The 20,588-nt window shown below is 35.1% G+C and overlaps 2 protein-coding genes across 4 annotated transcripts; one reads left to right on the top strand and one right to left on the bottom strand.

Moving 5' to 3' along the window:
- The first annotated feature begins 646 nt into the window (after positions 1-646).
- LOC113765522 (vesicle-associated protein 1-1-like) lies at positions 647-5,648 on the top strand. Of its 3 annotated transcripts, XM_027309740.1 has the most exons (10): positions 647-924; positions 1,168-1,202; positions 2,174-2,271; positions 3,179-3,249; positions 3,519-3,600; positions 3,751-3,866; positions 3,934-4,116; positions 4,540-4,767; positions 4,931-5,008; positions 5,320-5,648. In XM_027309740.1, the coding sequence occupies exons 3-10, from the start codon at positions 2,193-2,195 to the stop codon at positions 5,431-5,433; spliced, it is 951 nt and encodes a 316-aa protein (XP_027165541.1). In that variant the 5' UTR covers positions 647-924; positions 1,168-1,202; positions 2,174-2,192; the 3' UTR covers positions 5,434-5,648. The 3 variants fall into 3 exon arrangements, with proteins under 3 accessions (XP_027165541.1, XP_027165540.1, XP_027165542.1); XM_027309739.1 differs by lacking the exon at positions 1,168-1,202; XM_027309741.1 differs by lacking the exon at positions 1,168-1,202 and having other exon boundaries at positions 2,120-2,271.
- A 365-nt stretch (positions 5,649-6,013) lies between these two features.
- LOC113765396 (sodium/hydrogen exchanger 2-like) lies at positions 6,014-11,729 on the bottom strand. The gene is made up of 15 exons (XM_027309558.1): positions 11,400-11,729; positions 10,540-10,799; positions 10,229-10,347; positions 9,875-9,972; positions 9,084-9,143; positions 8,928-8,974; positions 8,653-8,847; positions 8,492-8,538; positions 8,285-8,351; positions 8,079-8,179; positions 7,837-7,938; positions 7,573-7,711; positions 7,424-7,486; positions 7,202-7,285; positions 6,014-6,707 (listed from the first exon to the last, which is right to left on the bottom strand). Exons 2-15 carry the CDS (start codon positions 10,714-10,716, stop codon positions 6,384-6,386), a joined length of 1,623 nt encoding a protein of 540 aa, XP_027165359.1. The 5' UTR covers positions 10,717-10,799; positions 11,400-11,729; the 3' UTR covers positions 6,014-6,383.
- Positions 11,730-20,588: the final 8,859 nt, after the last annotated feature.

Raw genomic sequence — 20,588 nt, 5'->3', positions numbered from 1 at the left:
ATCTACCTATTCTCAACTTATGAATTGATTTCAAATTTATGAACCCATTAAAAAATGAAACCCAATCTAGTTCCAAACCAGATAGAAATATAAAATGTCTAAATCCCACATCTAGAATGAGGTTTAGGCCTCCAATTCCATAATAATGAATCAAACACCTCCTTAATTTATCTATCTTTTTTTTTGCAGACTTGTTGAGTATGAACTATGAACTATAGTATATTATTAGGAATTCCAAATTCCTATAATAGGTTTCGTTTGGATTGAAAAATTTGATGAAAGATTTCAAAATTTTAAATCCATTTAAATCGCTTTAATTGTTTTGATTGCTTAACAAGCATTTGAATTTGTAATATATCAACTATCAAAATATATTTTAAGTCCTAAAATAATTGATAATTTATAAATTTAAATTTCCCATAAATAATAAATAATGTAAACAACTAGATGAATTTAAAAGAATTTCAAATTCTTCGTCAAATACATGGAATTAATTAGTTTGACATAAACCAGTCACTTATCTTAGAAAAAGTTTTTTTTTTTTTTTTAAAAAAAAAGCCACCACGGATCCAAAGATTTTTTCTTCCCTTTTTAAAATAAGATAGAAAAGCCGCAGTAACGCCAAAAAACTCAAAAACAGATGCAACCGCTCCTCCCAATTTCTCGTCCCTGTCACCGAATCCCACTTCCACTTACCTCACCGCTCTGCTCTGCTTCTCCCTCTTCAAAATCAAGCAACCGTTTTTTCGCGTTTTTCAGATCACCAAACGCCCCTCCTCCCCAATTCCCTTTCCACATTCTCTCAGCTAATTGCCACCAATATTCTCTCCTACCAAAATTTCACTCTTCTTGTTCATTCGACTCTATTTTAACATTTGAATCTGTCCATCCCTCAACATCTGCTTTACATTATTCACTTTCCAAGTAAGCCCATTTATCCATTTTATATCCACGTTACAATGTAACCTTTTGTGGGTTATTGCCCTTTTTCTTTTTACATTGTTTCTCCTGATTTTTAGCAGGTCACTGTTAAGAATTGGTTCTGATTTCTTTATTTTGGTTTGTTGATTTCTTTATCTCTAATTTGTTTCTTGTTTATATCTGAAGTTGGTTACTGATCGTTGGCTTAAATTTGAAGTTAACCCCTCTGATTTGTTGATTCCTTAGGATACTTCATTATGGAGTAGCTAAAATCTGATCAGGTATTGTTGGGAGTACCTAAAAATGCCACATTCACTCACTCAAGTGAACATACTCTTATTCCTTAATTTAATCTTTTCTTTTTTTGAATCAATTTTTTCAAAGATTTTGTATGAGGGGAGGGGTGAGATGGAATATGTGGGGAAAAGTACAGAGGGGGGAAGGAGATGGGGTTAATCCACAGTATTAAATTGTCAACTCGTTTTAAGACCGCCAAGGAGCCCCGGAGGAAGGAAGGAGGGGGGGGGGGGAGGCTCTTATCCGCTGGGCTTTATCAAATCTCTGGTTCCTCTAATTTCCATTTTTTTCCCTGGGATAACTTAATTAGTAATATTTTGGGATATAATGTAATATCATATTTTACAATGCTTATACTTGAGACTAGTTTGGAATATATACACACATACATACGTATGTATGTATGTATGTACGTTACATATGTATGTATGTATGTGTATATGTAATGGAGAATACAAGCAAAAGCAATGATCTTGGCTTGGACATGGGATTTCTTGGCAAATGGCTGCGTGGTCAGGTTTAGGTTGGCCCTTGTTTCTGTGGAGTAATGTGATAAAAGGGCTTTAGAGGAGGGAATATAGGTTTATTATTCTAACTGAACTAAATGATCGGGTGTAAGATCACATTTAGTTAGAGATATGTTGGAATTTATGGGTTTGAGAAGCACTCAGGCTTTTACAAGGCAGAGTAGTACTATATGAGGGTGCAACTTCATTTTAAGGTTGATCATGACCCACATTTATGATGTGGTGGAAGTTTTCTGCAGAAATAAAATTATGCTACCATGTTCAGTGGGATTCATTTTATTGCCCTTTTTAGTTTGCTTTTGTGATTTTGACAGTTAAAAAAAACCAACTAGTGTCTAAGTTCAACTGTTTTTTTCCCCCATACTCTTCTTCAGGAACTCTTCTAAATGCGTGCAGATTGGGCAATTCTTAATTCATCACTGTTGCAGGTAATAAAGAACTTTGATCATGGAGCAACTGGAAGTTCAAAACCCTGTAGTTAAGAAGCAGCTATTGGATGTTCAGCCTCGAGAACTCAAGTTTATACGTGCGTAGTCATCATACTTTGAAATGTTTCCCTCATGAGCAGGAGCTACATTTATTCTCCGCACTTTTTTTTGTGTCCTGTGAGGCATATGGTTTGTTAGCATAAAAGTCACCCACCTAATAATTTACTGTCAAAGTTTATCATTCTCTTTTACACCCCTGATTCTTAAGCAAATCATTGTTGTCTACAAAAATTTAGAGGTTTCTCGTCTAACTTCTGTGTAGTTCTTGTCTGTGTACTCTCTTAAGTAGATTGAAAAGTACTGTACTGATTGTTTTACCTGCTTTGCTTTCATCAGATCATCTTGGATGCAGCATGTTCCCAGACATAATTTCTTTTTTTTGTGCATCACAAATTTCCACTTTAATCATTTCATCATTTTTTTCCTTTATGGAACTAGCTTGTGATGTTTGATGCACAATAAAGTTTGCTCAACAACGTAATCCAAATGTTAAGTAGCTGTGTTTTATAATATCATGATGTGGTTAAGTTTGAATGACTGGTTAATACTTACTAGTTAGAAATCTCCAGTCCTAGCATTGTACAGAATGCTATACCTCTTCTTGTTTTACTATTGAAAGTTTGTAGTACTATAGTAGTGGTTTTTCTTCTTTTGGTTTAGAGAGGACTTTCTAGACGTTGTCAGAACACTAACATTCTTGTGCTGCCTAAAGGCATTTTTGACTTTTACTACTGCAACATGAGTTCTGATGCTTACAAGCGGCCAACATACTTATAGTGTATTTTAGGCACACTTTGCACAGTCAAAAGATTGGATGTCTGTTTTACAATATGCAATTCTTTAATTTTGCTGCTCTCTCTCTCTCCTCCCTCTCTCCCTCTCTCCATTCTTGTGGTCCTGGCATGTGATTTTGATTTGACATCTTATATCCTTTTTGCTTCTCAGTTGAGGTTAAGAAACAAAGTTCGTGTGCTGTTCACCTTGCCAATCTTTCTGATCATTATGTTGCTTTCAAGGTGGAGTACTTCATTGCTTGTGAAAAACCTTTTCTTACTTGGAAAGTTCTGCCCCACATTTCTTGTAATCAGTAGCATCTTTGAGTAAAAAGGATTAAGTTTATTTTAGTTGGATGAATTTTTACTGATGTTTAGTCGTTATTTTTTGGAGAACTAAAAATTTCGGAAAAGTAAGAACCGGACTGTACTTCAATTGCCAGAAAAATGGAAATCTATGCACACAAATTAGGAACAGAGATCTATTTAATGACTATGTAATTTTTTTGCAGGTAAAGACTACTTCGCCCAAGAAATATTGTGTGCGACCTAATATAGGGGTTATCAAGCCAAAATCAACATATGATTTCACAGGTATATGTATATTATATGTACATGGCTGACATCTATTTTTGTTCATGTTTATATATATGGTCATACATGTAACATTCTTTTCAAGTTGTGTACTCTATTTCTTTTATTTTGACGATGTTCTCTGTTTAATCTCAAACTTCTGTTATGCAGTCACAATGCAAGCACAGAAGTCAGCTCCCTCAGACATGCAATGCAAGGACAAGTTTTTAGTTCAGAGCACAGTTGCTCCATTTGGCACAACTGAAGAGGATATTACACCTGACTTGGTAAGTGCTTGCAGCTTGAATCAGATTCTTTTCAGTGATTGTTTTTCTTATTATTTCCCTCTTGTAGTTTGCAAAAGATAGTGGAAAATATGTTGAAGAGTGCAAGCTGAAGGTTTCGCTGACTAGCCCCACACAATCCCCTGTTCTGTCACCCGTTAATGGAGCTTCCAAGCTAGAACAATCTCCTGCAAGTGAAATATCAGAAGAAAAACTGCTGACTCGGGTTGAAAATCTTCCCCCGCTTCAAATGGTAAGAATATTTATTGTTTCTTGACAGCCTTTGCTTGGGTAATGATAATCAGGTTTTTTTCCCCAGTGCAACAGACTATATTTGTCACAAAAATACATATGACTTGTTACATATGATAATCAGGTATTTCCATTTACATATGACTTGTTATAAGTATGTCAGGTTAAGTATCTATTTTCATGCCCCTTCTACATCCGCATAACCAAGGGGGTTTTACTGTCTATCTGTACAAACTGAAATTGTAACATGCAATAATTGTCAATTGTGCTTTGTCAAGATCTTGACATTTGCAACTTTGAGAATTGAGGTTTAGAGATGTCTTCTAGTGTGATTATCTATTTAGGGTAAATTAAAGGTTCATAGCACGATTTTTTCCCCTTATGATGCACTGCTGTAACTAGGCCTGTTTTTGTGATATGACAGCTGGATGAGAAATTTGAGAGTGAAAAACTTGTAATGGATGCAGAGGTACTGACTTCAGCAAAAGTTGAGGAAAATGTCCTACTGCCTACTAAAACGGGGAAGCTTATTTGTGATAGGGATGTGGAATATAGACCTTTGGACGTTGTTGATGGAACAAAACTGAAATTTTCCAGAGATGTTGAGGAATTGAAATCAAAGCTAATCACATTAGATTCAGAGCTGATTCAGGTCAGACTCTTCGTGCAATTGTTTAAGTTTATGTAGATGGCTTTGTTGGGACTGTGAACATGATCATCCTATACTTGCGGCTATACTTAAGAGTATTCAATTCAATAATTACTGGCTTTATTGAAACTCCTTCAGCATTGACTTGTTTGAAATTCTCCTGTAGGTTAAATCTAACATTACAAAGCTGACAGAAGAAAAGAGCTGTGCTGTTCAAGAGAAGCAAACATTAAAGCGAGAATTGGTGAGTGATGCCTTAAAGATGCCTTCGCTTTTTCTCTCTGCTTCTTCTCCTTTATTCTTTCTTTCTTTCTTTCTTTTTTTTTGTTTTTTTTTGGGGGGGGGGGGGTGGGGTGGGGGGTTGGGGGGTTCCTGGGAGGGCTTCTAAGACTATTTCATGCTACGGCTGAATCAGTTTTAAGTTGATGAAACTTTGGAGATTGTACCATCTATTTGGCCATTTTATTCCTTGTCCATCTATTTGGCCGTTGATCTTTTCCACTTAAATGAGACAAATGTGAATTGCATCTTATTTCTTTTTCTAAAATTTGGCAGGCAACTTTGAGGAGGAAGACTAGTGTGAGGACGGTTGAACGGGGATTTCCTCCTCTCTTTGTTTGCATGGTTGCATTAATTAGTCTGACTGTTGGATACTTATTACATGGTTAAAAAGAAGGTTATTTTCAGGATTAGTGATGCCATGGTTTAAAGAAAGGATATATCATAGGTTTAGGTTTTCAGGATTCTGTTAACTAGCCCTTAGCCTTGTTTACTTTGGCATCTTTGTATAACTCTGCAGAGTTTTATGAAATGAAAGAAACTTGGCACTTTTACTTGTCGCAATAATTGTAAAGAAAGGCTATCTTTTTAATAAAATATGTGTTTGCCCGCATTTGGAGCGTTGTCACCACGGCAATTCCTGTCTCAGTGAAGTAGAAGTCAGTTCACTTCCCGATTGACTTGGGAAAGTTTGGCTTAGTTGCCTAATCGATGATATGCTTGGAAAACTTCCTTCTATGCATACATCGCATGATTGAAGGTCAATTTATTGTGATCCTTTATATGCTCATGTCAATTTTCTCAGTTCCAAACGTCAGGCTCGTTAGACTGCAAACTTTAACAGCATTAAGCTGCATTAGGCATTGCAGTAACCGAGTACATGCAAATTTGAGATAAACAATCTATGGCATTGCAGTAATAGCATCTTTGATTTGAACAAGTAAATCAACATTTGTAATCCAGGAACAAGTATGATAGATGCACTCTGCTGTTGTTGACATATATTAACGGCCAAAAATTTCTATTATACATGCAAGTTGAGATGGCAAGTTCTCAAGGAATATACACCGATCTGGTGTTCTAGAAATATGTTGACGGGCAAAAGAACCTCTTGAAGTTCTCATGTACAAACTTTGGGGTCAGCGAATGCCCCCATAGGCAAAATTTTGACTGATGACCACAACTAATGGAGAATCCCTCCTCGCAAACTATATAATAAATTAGAACAAAACCCTACAGTGAAACACTAGAACACTCGAAACACAATATCAAGAGGTCAAAAAAGTGACTTGCATTAGAGGAAACTGGTGAATTTGGTGGCCTTTCTGCAATATTACCCTTCAATGAAATTGATTGCCATTTTGTTCAGTTGGTGAGCCTGGCACATATGGCACGAAACCTCTTCCACCAAAAACAGGACGCATGAAGGCATCGTCAAACTTTCTCCAGTAATAATGCACTGTGTGAGATGGAGCAGTCATGAGCATCCTTAAGCTTGATGGACGAGGCACGTGGGCACCTGGATCACCTTCTGAATCCTGTCCATTGAGAAGAGGTACAATGAAGGATTTTGGGGTTACTGGCTCAGAAGAGATCATTCTGCTCAAGTGCTTTGGTGAGGGAAGCAAGAGCCTTATCAAAGGCTTAGTCATCAAGCCAAAAACCTGCACATACCGGAAATAGTTACTGAATGACAACGGACATGGATTTCAGCAAATATATGTTTCTTTTGATACTGAGAATATAATGAAATGTAGATGTTTGTCGACATGATAACGTCTCAGTTTCTTGAAGTTCACATAAGGGGAAATGCAAGAATCAGAGACCACGGCCACTACACCAGGTTAGCTAATGAGAGTTCTTTCATCGCAACCATTGATGAAAATCAATGACAGGAAGGTGAAATGTTTAATACTTAATATCTTTAGGCAAAGATTTTATCAAAACATGATTTGCAAAAAGCGGACATGCAGTTCAAAAATGCAGCAAAGAAGAAACAGAATTTCCAACACACTACCACCTTTCATACAGGGTTGATGGGAAATTCCCCAAAGAGTGCAATATGATTACTCCATGGTAGTGTCTGCCACATTCCAATTTCCATGTGCTGAATACAACTCACATTCAGTATGACACTCAAGAAACTTAAGATTCTTACCACTGTACTAAAAAGAACAACTGTTATTGTACTGGTGATCATGATTGAATTCCCTGGAAGTTTGGTATAACCTGCCCTTGTGAACTGCACGGATTAGCAACAATGAAGTCTGTCAGACAACTAATAAAATAGACTCCCATCCCTTCACCATCACATGCTAAAGAGACAATAAAATTCCAAGAAAATCAAAGCTTTCCCTTGGAGGAGACTTTTTGAACTAACCTGGTTATAAGCAAGGGCCATGGAAATAGCACCACGCATGAGACCTGCCCACCATATGGTAACCTGTAATATCACAATCAAATAATCATTAAACAGGATAAAAAAGCTAAGGACTGTGTGAACTCTCAACTAGAATTTTGAATTCATACTTGCTGCTTGAAGTGAATTTTCTCTTCTGGAGACTTCTTGGTCAAGTTGGATAAAAGTGACAGAGGAAAGACAAAAGCTGCTCTTCCCAACAAAACAAGTCCCAGTAGAATTGAGCTAACTTTAATTGATGTCTTGGGGCTGAAAAGATGAATCACAACCACTTTAATCTTCAAGTTTTATCACATCCTACTGTATGTGGATGATCATTGAAAATATGTCATAATAACTAATTTTACTTGTGAGCTGTCAAATAGATAGTATACCTGTCACTTACAATCTTCCACTTATCAATGTCCAGGGCATCCATACCAACATACAGAAATATAAAAATTTCAGCAACAAATGACAATGTTGCAAAAGCATGCCTGCAAAACCGTGATAAACAAAACAATTATAGAAAGGTTTCATCAGAAGAAAACAGCGACTCGGTAGCTTTCTTCGGATAGAATACAGAATAGCCAGTAATTCATTCCAAAAGATTCCTTGTCTTCGAAGAATGACATACTTGGTGGTAATTCTTGAGCTCTCTGTTACATTATGCCAGGTGTAATGCGACATCACAATCCCACAGAAAAACACAGTGAGGATAGCACTTAAGTCAAATAACTGCAAAGGAAAATTGACATCCCCAAATCAAGCTCCAGAGGAAAACAAAGAAGAATTTGTATTTGCAAGAGCAATGGAGGAATATATGCTGTTTAGGAAACTTACTTCAGCTAGCATGTACGAAAGGTATGCCATCAGCATCATTAGAGCAACCTCACGATCAGTCGAATGCCTGGAGACAATCAGCAAACAAGAAAGCAAATGATGCATACATGTTAAAAAATTTCATACAGCAATGTCAATGGTGCAAGAAATTATCTAGCATGGTCTTTTCCTGAAGCAAGTCTAGCATTAAAGCAATTATTAACCAACCTGCCAAAGTAGAGCTTCTTTATGATGAATGCGCTAAGCAGCCCAGCCTAAAGCCAAATGTATTGTCAAAAGCTAGGTTATCGAGAATATCTTAAATTTGTACAGATGCCAACCAAGAGAGTTAAACACACACACTAACAAAGAAAGATATAGAGCCTCACAACAACTCCAAGAACAGTACTTGTGATAAATAAATATATGAAGTTTCCAATCAACTTTAAAGCCACACTAGTGTTGACATGAGACAAGTCAAAGTTCTGGACCGCGTTGAAGAGCACAATTGATGTGGCATCATTTACAACTCCTTCCCCAAACACCAGACTGTAAACTAAGGGGGTTTCATCCTGATTGAGAACCTGCACCAATCAGATATAAACATCAGCCTTGTAGAGATGCAAAAAAGTTTTTCATTCTAAATTAGCAAATGCCTGCTTACCTGTAGAGTGCAAACAGAATCTGTAGCTGAAAAGATTGCTCCAATTGCTGGAATCATAAATAAGGTCATGAATAAAAAGAAAATCACATTAATTGTTGCATTGGTAGGGAAGAGAGTAATTAAATAAAAAATAATAATGAAAATAGGCGATGGTACCAAGAAAATCTCCTATTTTCAGAGGTTCAAGATTCATGTTCTTGAAAAAGCCAATAGCACCTGCACAAAAAAGCAATATTTAGCAACAGAGAAGCCATTAAAATTAGTATTGTAATTGCAGTAACTATAAAATATTGATTATGGAATCTGTAATTCATATTTACTGCAAGATGTTTGTTCGCATTTAAAAGGAAAAAAAAAAGACGTTTGTTTGCATTATAAACATGACATAAGAAAACATAATTCTCAAGCATGCTATGAGAAGTTGGTTATATTTTCATGCATGTTCTTTTTCCTAAATGGTAAAAACAAAAGAACCTCGGGAGCAATGAAACATAATTTTAAGGTATGAAGTAATAATACAAGATTAGAATCTAATTAGTTACTAAGTGGAAGACAATTGCTGATTATGGCTATAGTAGACAAAAAGGACTAGTTGAAGTCATTGAAGATTTGTCAAAGAAGAGTAAGTTCGAGAATGTCATTTATTGTACGAGTAAAACATTCTCATGTCTCAATCTTCCACATTTTTTGTTCCTTAGGACAGATATAATGTACATCATACATTCATGAACAAAAGGGGGACCAGGAGAAGATCAGAAAGCTTATGAGAGCATAATTTCGTGTACAGAATAGCTTATTGCTTCACAAATTTGAATGTTCTATGAGTTGCAAGGTAATCCTTTCTGCTTCACTTGCATGAAACAAAGGGGGAAAGAAAAAAACTCAATGGGAACTTGATGTATAAAGGAACCAAGAAAAAAAAAAGTGCAACAAAAACAAGTGCTTACCCAAGGATATGATGACGAAGGATATCAAAGTACCAAGTGCTCCAAACAGCATTATAGTAATGAAATTGCGAAAGAATTGCTTCTTTTTAACCTGGAACCTGATAATTAAGGGGAATGAAAATTGATCCCAAATCAGCCCTGTGCAGAAAACGCCCTTTAAGAAACTAGACTTCGGCTAAGTTTGTCATTTGCCTGCTATCTAAGCAAATTAATTTACTAAAATTCATACTCCCAGCAAAACCAAGGCCTAATAATGCTGAATCTCAGGTTATTTTTTTCTTTTGAACTTTTTCCTCTTTTCAGAATCCTATATTCACGTAGGGAAGAAAATGGTTCAGTAAATTTACTACATACCCAGCATTGAAAATGATCGGAGGAAGCAAATAAATAAAGAAAAGATCTTCACTGAAAACCAACAGATGCGAGCTTGTTCCTCCACTAATTAGTAGAATTACGACTCCAGTGCATACACCCTGTCATCCAAGCAGCCCAACATTTTACTTAATACCAAAAGCACATAAATAAAAGCTAAAAAAGTATTGATTTACACCACTCACAAAACTAATACTTCTATGTCACACGTATGAAATTCAACTTGCTAATACTTGCACACAATCATATGTTCTACATGAATCATAGACAAATAAACAGGAAGATGAACTTACAATAATGAGAGCCGTAATGGATTCATTCATCCACCGATTTTCCTCCAAAAGATGACCAATCACGATACATATACACAAAAGCACAATAAAAATATTCAATGATACCACTGAAGTATGATCAGAGGTTGATGATAATATATTCATCTTTCCTAGCAAAGCTCCCAACTCAAATCCCATTTTTCCACTAACAAAATCCCAGGAAATTCCCAAAAACTGAAGCTTCACTACTTCCTATTCTGCTTCACATTCCCAAAACAAATCTGCAACAACAAACAAAATTCGCACAAAGCAGAGTCAGAAAACAATTAAGAAACCCGAAAAAAAATCAAAACTTTGGGAGAACTGAACCTCAATAATAATACATATTAACATGGAGCCAAAAGTACATCAAACTTGAGCTGTCTGTCATGGGATGAGATCTTAACTTTGAAGTGTAAGTTCCAGCTAATTCAAAACAAAAATTTGCTCCTCCTTCCACAACAGAGCAAAATCAATCTCAAAATTTGGTTTCCATAAGCAGGGAAATATTGCACCCAAAAAAAAAAACCCAGCTTTTTACCTTTCTACAAATGCTGTTAATTTAAGCTTATCCCACTTCCAAGATTTTGTTCGTTATTCCAGAAAAACACATTCGAGCTACAAACTGATTTGCAAATAGCATGAATGAAAATGAACCAACACATATTTGCTTACCCTTTTAGAATCTCTGTAAACTCAAAGCCTATCATACCTCAAAATAACAAGAATTCAGCAACCGTAAGTTCAAACTTTATTTCTTTCATTCAGAGAATCATAAAATCAAGCTCAAAACTGAGTTTTCATAAACAGCAAGATTGAAATTTTCAAAAAGATTTGCTTACCCTTTTGGAAATTGTGCAAATTTAAGCACACCCCGCTTTAATAATCACCAGAATTCAGCAACCCCAGTAAAAATTTGCTTCTTTAGGGTTTTCTTTTTCTGCACAGGGAGATTAACCAAAATGGAATCTTGCAACCATGAAATGGTATGGTATATAAATAGAGCTGCAGACTTTTGAGCACAATTCAAGATTCTGAAAATGGTTCTCTTTCTCTGGAAAACATAAACAAAAGAAATTGTTTTTGTTTTTGTTTTCCAGAAACACTTTGAAAAATCTTTCCAGAACAGGAGAAAAAACTAGAGAGCGAAACGTGGGGAATTTAAGAGAGAGAGAGAGAGAGAGAGAGGGTGAGTGAGAAATGGAGGGGACGGTGAAATGGAATATATTTAATTTATAGGTGGGATAAGGGAGGAGACTTTTGTTTGAAAATGAGAAGATTGAATCTCGGCCTTTGATTCGTATTGGTAACTGGGTTTTAGCCGTTGATCGGCTCTCCTCGTCGCGGGGCAATTAGCGAGATTTTTGGAAGTAAAAAAAAATAGAAAGTATTAAATGAAAAGGTGGGAGTCTAATGATTGTGTCTATGGACGGAATCTTGGCCCTTTGTGTTTTTAACCCACCATTAATGGTAACTTTTGCCTTTTAATTATGTGACTTTTTGTGACCACATATCGAGAATTATACTACTGTTAAATACGGTAAGTTTAATAATGAAAAATATGACAAGTAGAAATTTTGTTTAAAAAAAAATAAAATTCTATTTACTTTGTGATTTAGAATATTAGGTTTAGTTTATCACTCAACGTCGAGTCGTCAAATGTGCGTAACAAAATGTCATCATATTATTACTTTCATTTAGAATCTAATATTAATATTTATTCAGTTAATAGAGACCCTCTTGCATAATCAACATAATTAGCTCTTAATTTCTTCTAATCTATACTAATGTACCTCTATCATGGTATTTAAAATGTATTGTGTGCATCAAGAGGTATACTAAAGAGTAATAAGCTCTTATAAAGTTTGCTTCCTTTTTTTTGTATAAATTTAAATTTGCAATTTACATGCAAATATAATAATAATAATAATAGTTCCACATCATAATGGTTTAAATTTTAAATCATAACAAAAAGCACTTAAATCATCACTTCAAATTTCAGAGCATGCATTCATTCATACACATGCATAATCTTGGGTGAGAAAAGATAATTGAACTGCAAACAGGTGGTTGACAACATAGCGATTTGATGTATGTAAGGAAAAAAGATAACGGGGAAATGTGTTCACGGAAAATGACGAAATTTTTCTACGGAAAACAGCAATCCAAGCAAGGCCAAAGTTTTGGAACTTCTTTTTTGAATCTCTTTTTCTCAGAAAAATTGATCCTATTCTTGTATTCTTCTTCATTTTCTTTCCTTCGAATCTCTTTTGTTTTGACTGGGATGACCTCGTTGTCTGCTGGTGGAGTACGTAACTGAGGTGAAGCTCATCAGTTGAAATACTACTGCTGGTATATTAACCGCTAAACAAGCAATTTTGGAAGACTAAGAATCTTGGAGGCCAAATTTCACCAGTAGATTATGGTCCAATTGCAACCTAAGCGACTTTTTCTTTTAATCTAATATATCTGGATTTCCCCAACATCCGGTTCTGTGTTGGTGCTTTTATGTGCCAGAATTCTTGCGGATTAAAAAATGGCTTGTGAACAAAATTTTTCCTAACAATGACGAAGGAGTCAGGATTTTTTTTTTGGGTGGATCAAAATTTTTCCTAACAAAATTATTTTAATATGTTATGTTCAAAATAATTTTCATATATGCGTGTGCGTGTATGTATGTATAAACTCTCATAATATAAACTAAAATTATAAAAAATTAGGAGAGTCAACTTTATTTTACACATATATTTACACACTGTGAATTAAAATTTTCAAAACTGACCCCTTCGTCATTAATATTGTTTTTGTAATAGCCTTATGCGTGCAAGGAAAGACAAACTTGAATTGGGGGTCCTAAGTGTAAATCTAAAGAAGACTAGAACCTATATTCGGGTAGCCTTGATTCTTTGCAAAATGATAAAAAGTACTTTTAAAAAAAAAAAAATTATAGTCAACCCGCGAATTATTTTCATTTCCTAGTAGGTCAATCTGAACATTTATTTAAATATTTACAAAAAACATATTTGCTTTTCAAGATCTCTAGGAATGAAAATGAGGTGGCAATTTAAGCAAGAAAATATTTGCATTTCTAGAACGCCAACACATTTTGCTGTCTGTAGAAAAAAAAAAAACAGACAGAAAGAGCAACTCACGGGGCCTCGTAGTTGAAGTGTTTGAGGGCCTGCATTTTCCAAGTTAGTGAGAACCATTTTGACCCTTTTTAAAAACACTTGTCACCTTTTAAAACAAATTTAAAAAGCGCATGATTATGCTCTTTTCTCAAAATTGTTGCTTAGGGTACATGAAACCAGGAATGTTTTTCCTAACACATTTTTTCTATTCAATTATTTTAAAATATAGGGTAAGCACATCAAAAATTAAAGAAGGTAGACAATCTTAAAAAGAACTTCAAAATTACTCGCCACCCCTTGAAATTGAACAATATATTTCTTAGGGCTGGAGGTGCTTTATCTAACTATTGAATATTTTTAGAGCTTTAAAATGTATTTTTTTTAAATATTTATATGTATATCTATATGTGTGATATTAATTCTGCAATCAGTGCAGATTTCATAAAATTATAATATTTTATAAGAAAAAAATTAGAAAAAAGAGCACTCAATAGTCAATATCACGTGTAGCATGGTTTGCATTTGTAAATTTGTTGGTAGAAGCAAGAATTTGGTAAGAAGTCTAGCATGTATTCCCACCATATGCACAATCAAGCAGTAATTACTTTTCTTTTTTTTTTTTTTTGGGGTCAAAAGTCATCAAGCCGCAATTAATTAAATGCAAGATAATGTCCTAATTTGAGTTTGAAGACAAATTGCTATCAAACTCTCAACCAAAAGAAACAATTAGCGAAGTGCATTGAATTGTGGAAGATTCTTATCCTAATTGATTCTAGCACATAGCCTGTTGCATATGTAGCTTGAACCTTGAATATCAAAATCAAACAATTGTGTAAGCTGCGTATATAGTAATATATCAAGAGTCCTTCGTGGCTTGGAAAAAAGACAACAGCCTTTCCGGGTAGATTGGGTCACCTTTGAACTTAGCAGCAGGTCTCCTGCATAGGTTGTTATCTCACATCGGGGTTGGGGGGGATTTTGGGTAGGTTTATTAGTCTCCTCAGGAACCATAAGAGTTGCCGGCTTTTGTGGTTTCCTGTGGATTAAGGGTAGTAAAATATCAAGAGTCCTTCGTGGCTTGGAAAAAAGTGTAGGCTGCGTATATAGGCGCATCTTCTTTTACTCTTATCAACTTGGGTGACGATGATATGATAAGCTGTTGGCAATACTAAAGCAGGACCACAACTCCAGCTCTGTTATTGAATTTGCCTTTATTATCTCAGATTCTTGATAAGAATTCTCCAAGCAATGGACAAACAAAGAGACTATACGTTTAATCTGATCGACATAGACGCTGCAATATTGCAGAGTTTGTTTGCTATTCTCAGATTCATGATCCCATTATACCGTCTCATGACTTTTTGGTATATGCAAAACCCTAAATCATACAAGAACAAATTTACAACTGAATGCTCACACCTTTGTTCAAGTTCACCGGTTAGATTACATGTTGTCTAATTCTTTGATACAAGCAAAACTCTAAATCATACTAGAGATTAATCCCTTTACAAGAACTCGCGAGTCGAATCAAGAATCGACGACTTCTTGACTTTCTGAGCTTGATTGATCAAGGTAGCGCGAGCTCGTTTATTATGTATAAACACAGTTTAATTACTTCGTGTAATAAAAAACCTCAAGAATTTTAATTAGTATTTCGTAGTAAATGAATTGCATGTAGTGTAGTCCCTTATAGTAATTAGTGATTGCCTAGTTTGATTGATCCCTCTTTGGTGGGATTTAGAAGAAGAATAGGGCGATATAACGGGGCAGCTTCGCTAGCAGTATTGCTGGTGCTAGATCCCAAAACCATGCCAGTCTACTTGACATGTCTTTTGTTGGGACCTGGCTTTCTGAGTGTCTTTAAAAAATGGAACCACAAGTAATCTATCATCAATCAATTCTTGAACCCACGTTGTCACGTCCTCAAAACATTGGAAAAAAAAAAAACATTTCAGTCTACTGATAACACCTTTTTTTTTTGGCTGTTTTGAGTGCTGCAACACTTCATTGGTTAGACGGATGATTGATTGTGTTTATCTAAAACCCTACCACTCTATATTCTCACTCGGTATATTCTAGAAGAGAAAGAAAATAGAAAACGAAGGGTAACATGGGATTAGATCCATATCATAATATTCCCAGGACAGATTCAAGTTTTAACTCTTCTAGTATTTTTTTTTTCTATTGCTTTTGATGATGTTAATGTGCAGGTCCAGGTATAACCGACCAATAAAAAAAAGAAAAGAAAAGAAAAGAGGGCACTTGTATTAATTTCGAACATAAATTTTGAAGCCGACTTCTTGATTTTGCTAACAGCACTGTATGGTCAACTGTATTACATTCGATAAGCAGGCACGATTACGATGTAACATTTGATCATGGATACTTTTCCATGATTTTGTCTTCATATATGACCACCGGTGTTGGCTCAAAGAATAATGTGGGTCATATTTACAGCACCTGGGACTTGGATCATCTCGTATGAGATGAGATTAGAGATATATAGAGGTATGGAACACAATATTAGTTGCTCTTAACCTGCAAATGCTTGTAAAGGCTTTGATTATATCAATATAAATACGAGTAACAATTTGATCCCCAAAAAAATAAAAAATAAAAAATCTCCATAGGAACCACGGGCACATCAGGCGGGGAACATTGTTGATTGGTGGAAGTATGAGAAAAACCATAGGAGTTTTGGTATAATTAATATTACGCAATAATATTTCTTATATTGATAATATATATATGCTAACGAATAGCGAGTTTTTGGATGCATGTAGAGGTGACAATTTATTCCAAATCCCAACGGGTTACCCATGCCCAAAGAGACTTTGGGCGGAATGGGTATTGCAATTTGATATTGTCCCAATTGTACCCATTAATTGATGGGAAATGTTGGAAAATACTTGGGTACCCATTGGGCCCAAATATCTTCCCAAAAAATTTCATTTCCGACATGGTCAACTCCTCTCCCTTGTCATCTCCGACCTTCGCAGCTCCCTCAACCATTCCTCCGCCTCTCTTCCTTCCTCCGCTCACCCACAGCTACTCCCTCAACTTTTGTCAATTATATCTCGTATTCTGTTATTGCCACCCTCAGAAATCCCGGCAAGTATTTCATCCTCATATCCCTTCCTTCCTAATTTACTCCTCAGTTTTCTTGTTTATATTTGGATATTTTTTTTATAATTTTTTTCTTTCCCTTTAATACAATAATTGATTTTTTGCCTGCTGTCAATTGGCTGTTTCCTATTTGATGTAGTGGGAATTGCTGTAAATGTGTTCTGAAGGACGAGAAAGCTAGACTTTGAACGGGGAAACAATTTGTGTAGCAGATGAATGCTTATGTTCCATATGCGAATGCATGATATAGTTTAATATAAAGGTTCACATCTTCAGCCAAAGCTAAAGAATGGCCTAAATGGTGGGTTCCAATAACCAAAAACTTTGGTTTGGTTGATTATTTGAAATAATTTTTTGAAAAAAAAATATTGTAGAGTGTTAAATGAATTCATGAAAATATAAATTCACAATAAGACTAAAAGAAATTGAATAAATAAAAAATATTAAAGTTATTTTTAAAATAAAAAATGAATTAAAGGAAAAAAATATGTAGAAAATAGATTTGGGTATTGGGCGGGATCAATCTAAACCCATCCTAAAGTGATCCCGCCCAACTTAGTCCCAAAACACATATAGATAAGGTTGGACTCAAACCCATATGATTCGGTTCTATCTCAAATCTAAGCAAATCCCGCCCATCCCGCCACCTCTATATGCATGCTACATTATTTTAATTTAAACCTGAAGTCTGAATTTTGTACTTATGGCATACATCAGTCTGATAGGTGCATACCCTTTCAGAAGAAAAAAACTATTAACCTTTAATAATAAGGGTAAAGATAGCATAATCAAAATTAATGGACTAAATAAGTATAGAGTGAATATAAAAAAAATGAATTAAATTGATAATAGCTAATGTTCATCACGTACAAGCATGCAAGTTCAACGTCATGAGCTGTGTCTCATATGTTGTGGAGATGATTTTGTTCTCAGAGGGTGGAGGGGGCGAACGATCAAACAACGAGTAACAAAAAATTATCGAAATAAATGATAGACACTAACTTGAAATCAAAGTCTTAAAACTAAATTTTGATAGATGATAACTGAACACTGAATGTTTTTTATATATAATAAGAGACAAAATATAAAGTAAAAGATGGAAATTAACTCACGGACCAAAATCATATAAACGTTAACTAAATTCAATAAATAGACATTAACCCTATACAAATTAAGACAAAAATTCTATGATACAAATTTAGAATAAGAAAAATTGACAAATTAATAACCATCAAAAAATATCTAAATCATAAATTTAAAATAAGTGTATGTGTCTAAGTAATCAATGATTATGAATCAAAATATAAAGGAATTGTAAAGGAAAAAGGTTAGACTCACCTTGAAAAAATGGAGTTTTGAGAAGGATGGATATTTGAGCTGCGTTGAATGAACTTGGAGAAACACAGATGCTTGCTTGTTCATTCAGGTGTTAGCTTTTGACTAATGTATCTAAACATGATTAAATTTCCTTTTATTAGTCATTTATTTATTTCCTTACCTTTACTAATGTGAGGATACAGCACTAAATATATTAAAGTTATAATAATGAAATTTAATACATATAAGGAAACTGGAATGAGCTATTATAACACAAATTTTTAAAGAGAAATTAAAGGAGACAAACATGTTAACCAATAAAAAAAAAAAACTTATTGAGAGGACAAAATGATAGAGTTCAAATTTAAATCTAATACGCTATGCAGAATGTTTGGAAAATTTTAGGGTAATGGTTGGTGAAGATGATATGTATCAAATGGGATAAGAATAAGTCATGCTGCCCATCACATTCATTAATCATTTAAAATTAGTCAGTTCAAATCGGTGGGGTCTGGAAAATGACATGTGTCAGGTTTGTTTGGATAGGATATTATTTGAAATATTATTTGGAATAATTACTGTAACACTTTTTATGATGTAATGTATGTAAGATAAAAAGGTGATTGAGAATATAAAAATTCTGGGTTAAAAAATGTGTTTATGATGCAAGCGAAATATTATTTGGGATAAAAGTACTGTCCAAACAAACGAAATTGTAAGAAGTATAATTAAATTTTACTTAGAATTACTCACCTGTCCATTTCCAGCTGTAATACGTCCGATCTTGGGTATTCTACAATTGGTCAATATTGAAGAATTGCAGAGACGTTTGACATGTCACCTTCATGGATCAGTCAATGGCAAATTCATATACGAGTTCCACTCACATTCATCAGGTGGTCTACCATCCCCATGAATTTTCTAATCAAGGGAAATTTTTGGCACGGTCCTGAATCCTGAGGGCCATGTTGGAGTTGATAGCCTTTTGGGTGTCTTGATTTGACTCTCCTATCTATATGAATAAAGAATTCTATGCCCAGCCAAAAGACTAGGCATTCTACAGGAAAGATGACAAAAAACTGCCATGCAAACGTCCTACATCCAAAAAAAAAAACGTCCTACATCCAAAGAAGCATAGCCTACAAAAAAATGAAATCAAAATTTTTTCCGATCAATTACTGTAGATACAACCAACTCCCTCTGGAGAGGAGTTAGTCATTGGATTAATTCTGGGATAGAAAGTCAAGGATTCAAATCTTACCTCTCATCAATTTGCCTCTATATGAGATTTGTTCTAAATCCATACAGATGTGTAGTGCACTCGTCGGAACTGAATTAAGTTTTCCCAACTTAGTTGGGGCACTCTTAGAGTAGGCTCTCCCAACCCCCGAGTAGGAATAGGTTATGTTAGACTAAATGTGTCGTTACTTGAAAAAAAAAAATTAATGTAGATGCCAACGACTTATTTCTTGCTTGCTTTGCTTATGCTTCTAATTAGTGATGTTGTTGAGACTTTTTTTTTTTTGCTGCCTATTGTAGATATTGATCAAATTCCTTTATTTAATCTGCAGTATCGCCCTTGGTGATCTTCAAATTCTGCCCCCGCGATACAAGTAATCATCTGTAATTGAGATAAAACCCAGTATATCAAACAACAGTCGTACGTACGTAATTCTCTTGGCATCAAACAACCATTTTAACGTTAAAATAGATTTCGAGTGTCTATGGATTGGAATTGACAAGGACAAGAACGTTTCTCCGTCGGTATAACTGTCGCAGAACAGTGATAGCCATCAACTTTCAGTGACTGTTGCAGCCTGCATGCCTAAGTCCCATGAATGCAGAACAGGCTCCGATGAATTTTCTAAGTATATCTTCCAAGACCCCTCATTCATGAAGATACTATTCTATAGTATAGTTCATGATGCATGGGGACCAAAAGCTGGCTCACAACTCACCGAGTGAAAGCGACCATCAAGAGCGGTTTGCCACTCCAGGTGCACGAATGGTACCTCCGCCATCAAGTGCGCCTCAGCAAAATCTGATGACCAACTACTTGCTGCATATTCTAAGTGCCAACGTTGTACTGGTGTTTGTTGGTTTGAGCTAACAAGTTATGGGGTTACTTTCTTAGCTCTCTTTTTGGCAAGCAAAACTATAATGACTGTTTTGCTTAACCCCGACACAGCTCCTGCTTTAAGCCTTTAACCAATTGAAGAAAACTTTTTACAACTACTCTACATCTCATTATGTCAACATCCCGTGCAAGCTCTGTGCTCTTTTGATTTTAACTACCATCGATTGTATCAGCAAATTAAGTCAACTAATGAGCTTCTTTCTGATTTGAGTAAAGTCTGCTGTTCATCATCTTCTTGTGTTTTGACTATATATTCATGGCTAAATTAAAGGCGTACACGTATTATTTTGTTGAGCCAAAATTTTTTTTAACACTATGAT

The sequence above is a fragment of the Coffea eugenioides genome, chromosome 3 (genome assembly GCF_003713205.1).
Source record: "Coffea eugenioides isolate CCC68of chromosome 3, Ceug_1.0, whole genome shotgun sequence".
In the NCBI taxonomy this organism is placed as follows: Eukaryota; Viridiplantae; Streptophyta; class Magnoliopsida; order Gentianales; family Rubiaceae; genus Coffea; species Coffea eugenioides.
This window is presented reverse-complemented; position numbering and strand designations above follow the sequence as displayed.

Bases quoted from the DNA above. Each gene is read 5' to 3' on its own strand.
- LOC113765522 (XM_027309739.1), top strand. From the start codon at position 2,193: ATGGAGCAACTGGAAGTTCAAAACCCTGTAGTTAAGAAGCAGCTATTG. The intron at 3,250-3,518 runs GTGGAGTACTTC...ATTTTTTTGCAG, and splicing joins ATCATTATGTTGCTTTCAAG to GTAAAGACTACTTCGCCCAA. The intron at 5,009-5,319 runs GTGAGTGATGCC...AAAATTTGGCAG, and splicing joins AAACATTAAAGCGAGAATTG to GCAACTTTGAGGAGGAAGAC.
- LOC113765396 (XM_027309558.1), bottom strand. From the start codon at position 10,716: ATGGGATTTGAGTTGGGAGCTTTGCTAGGAAAGATGAATATATTATCA. The intron at 8,975-9,083 runs GTACCATCGCCT...TTATGATTCCAG, and splicing joins GAAAATAGGAGATTTTCTTG to CAATTGGAGCAATCTTTTCA. The intron at 8,180-8,284 runs GTAAGTTTCCTA...TTTCCTTTGCAG, and splicing joins TTTCGTACATGCTAGCTGAA to TTATTTGACTTAAGTGCTAT.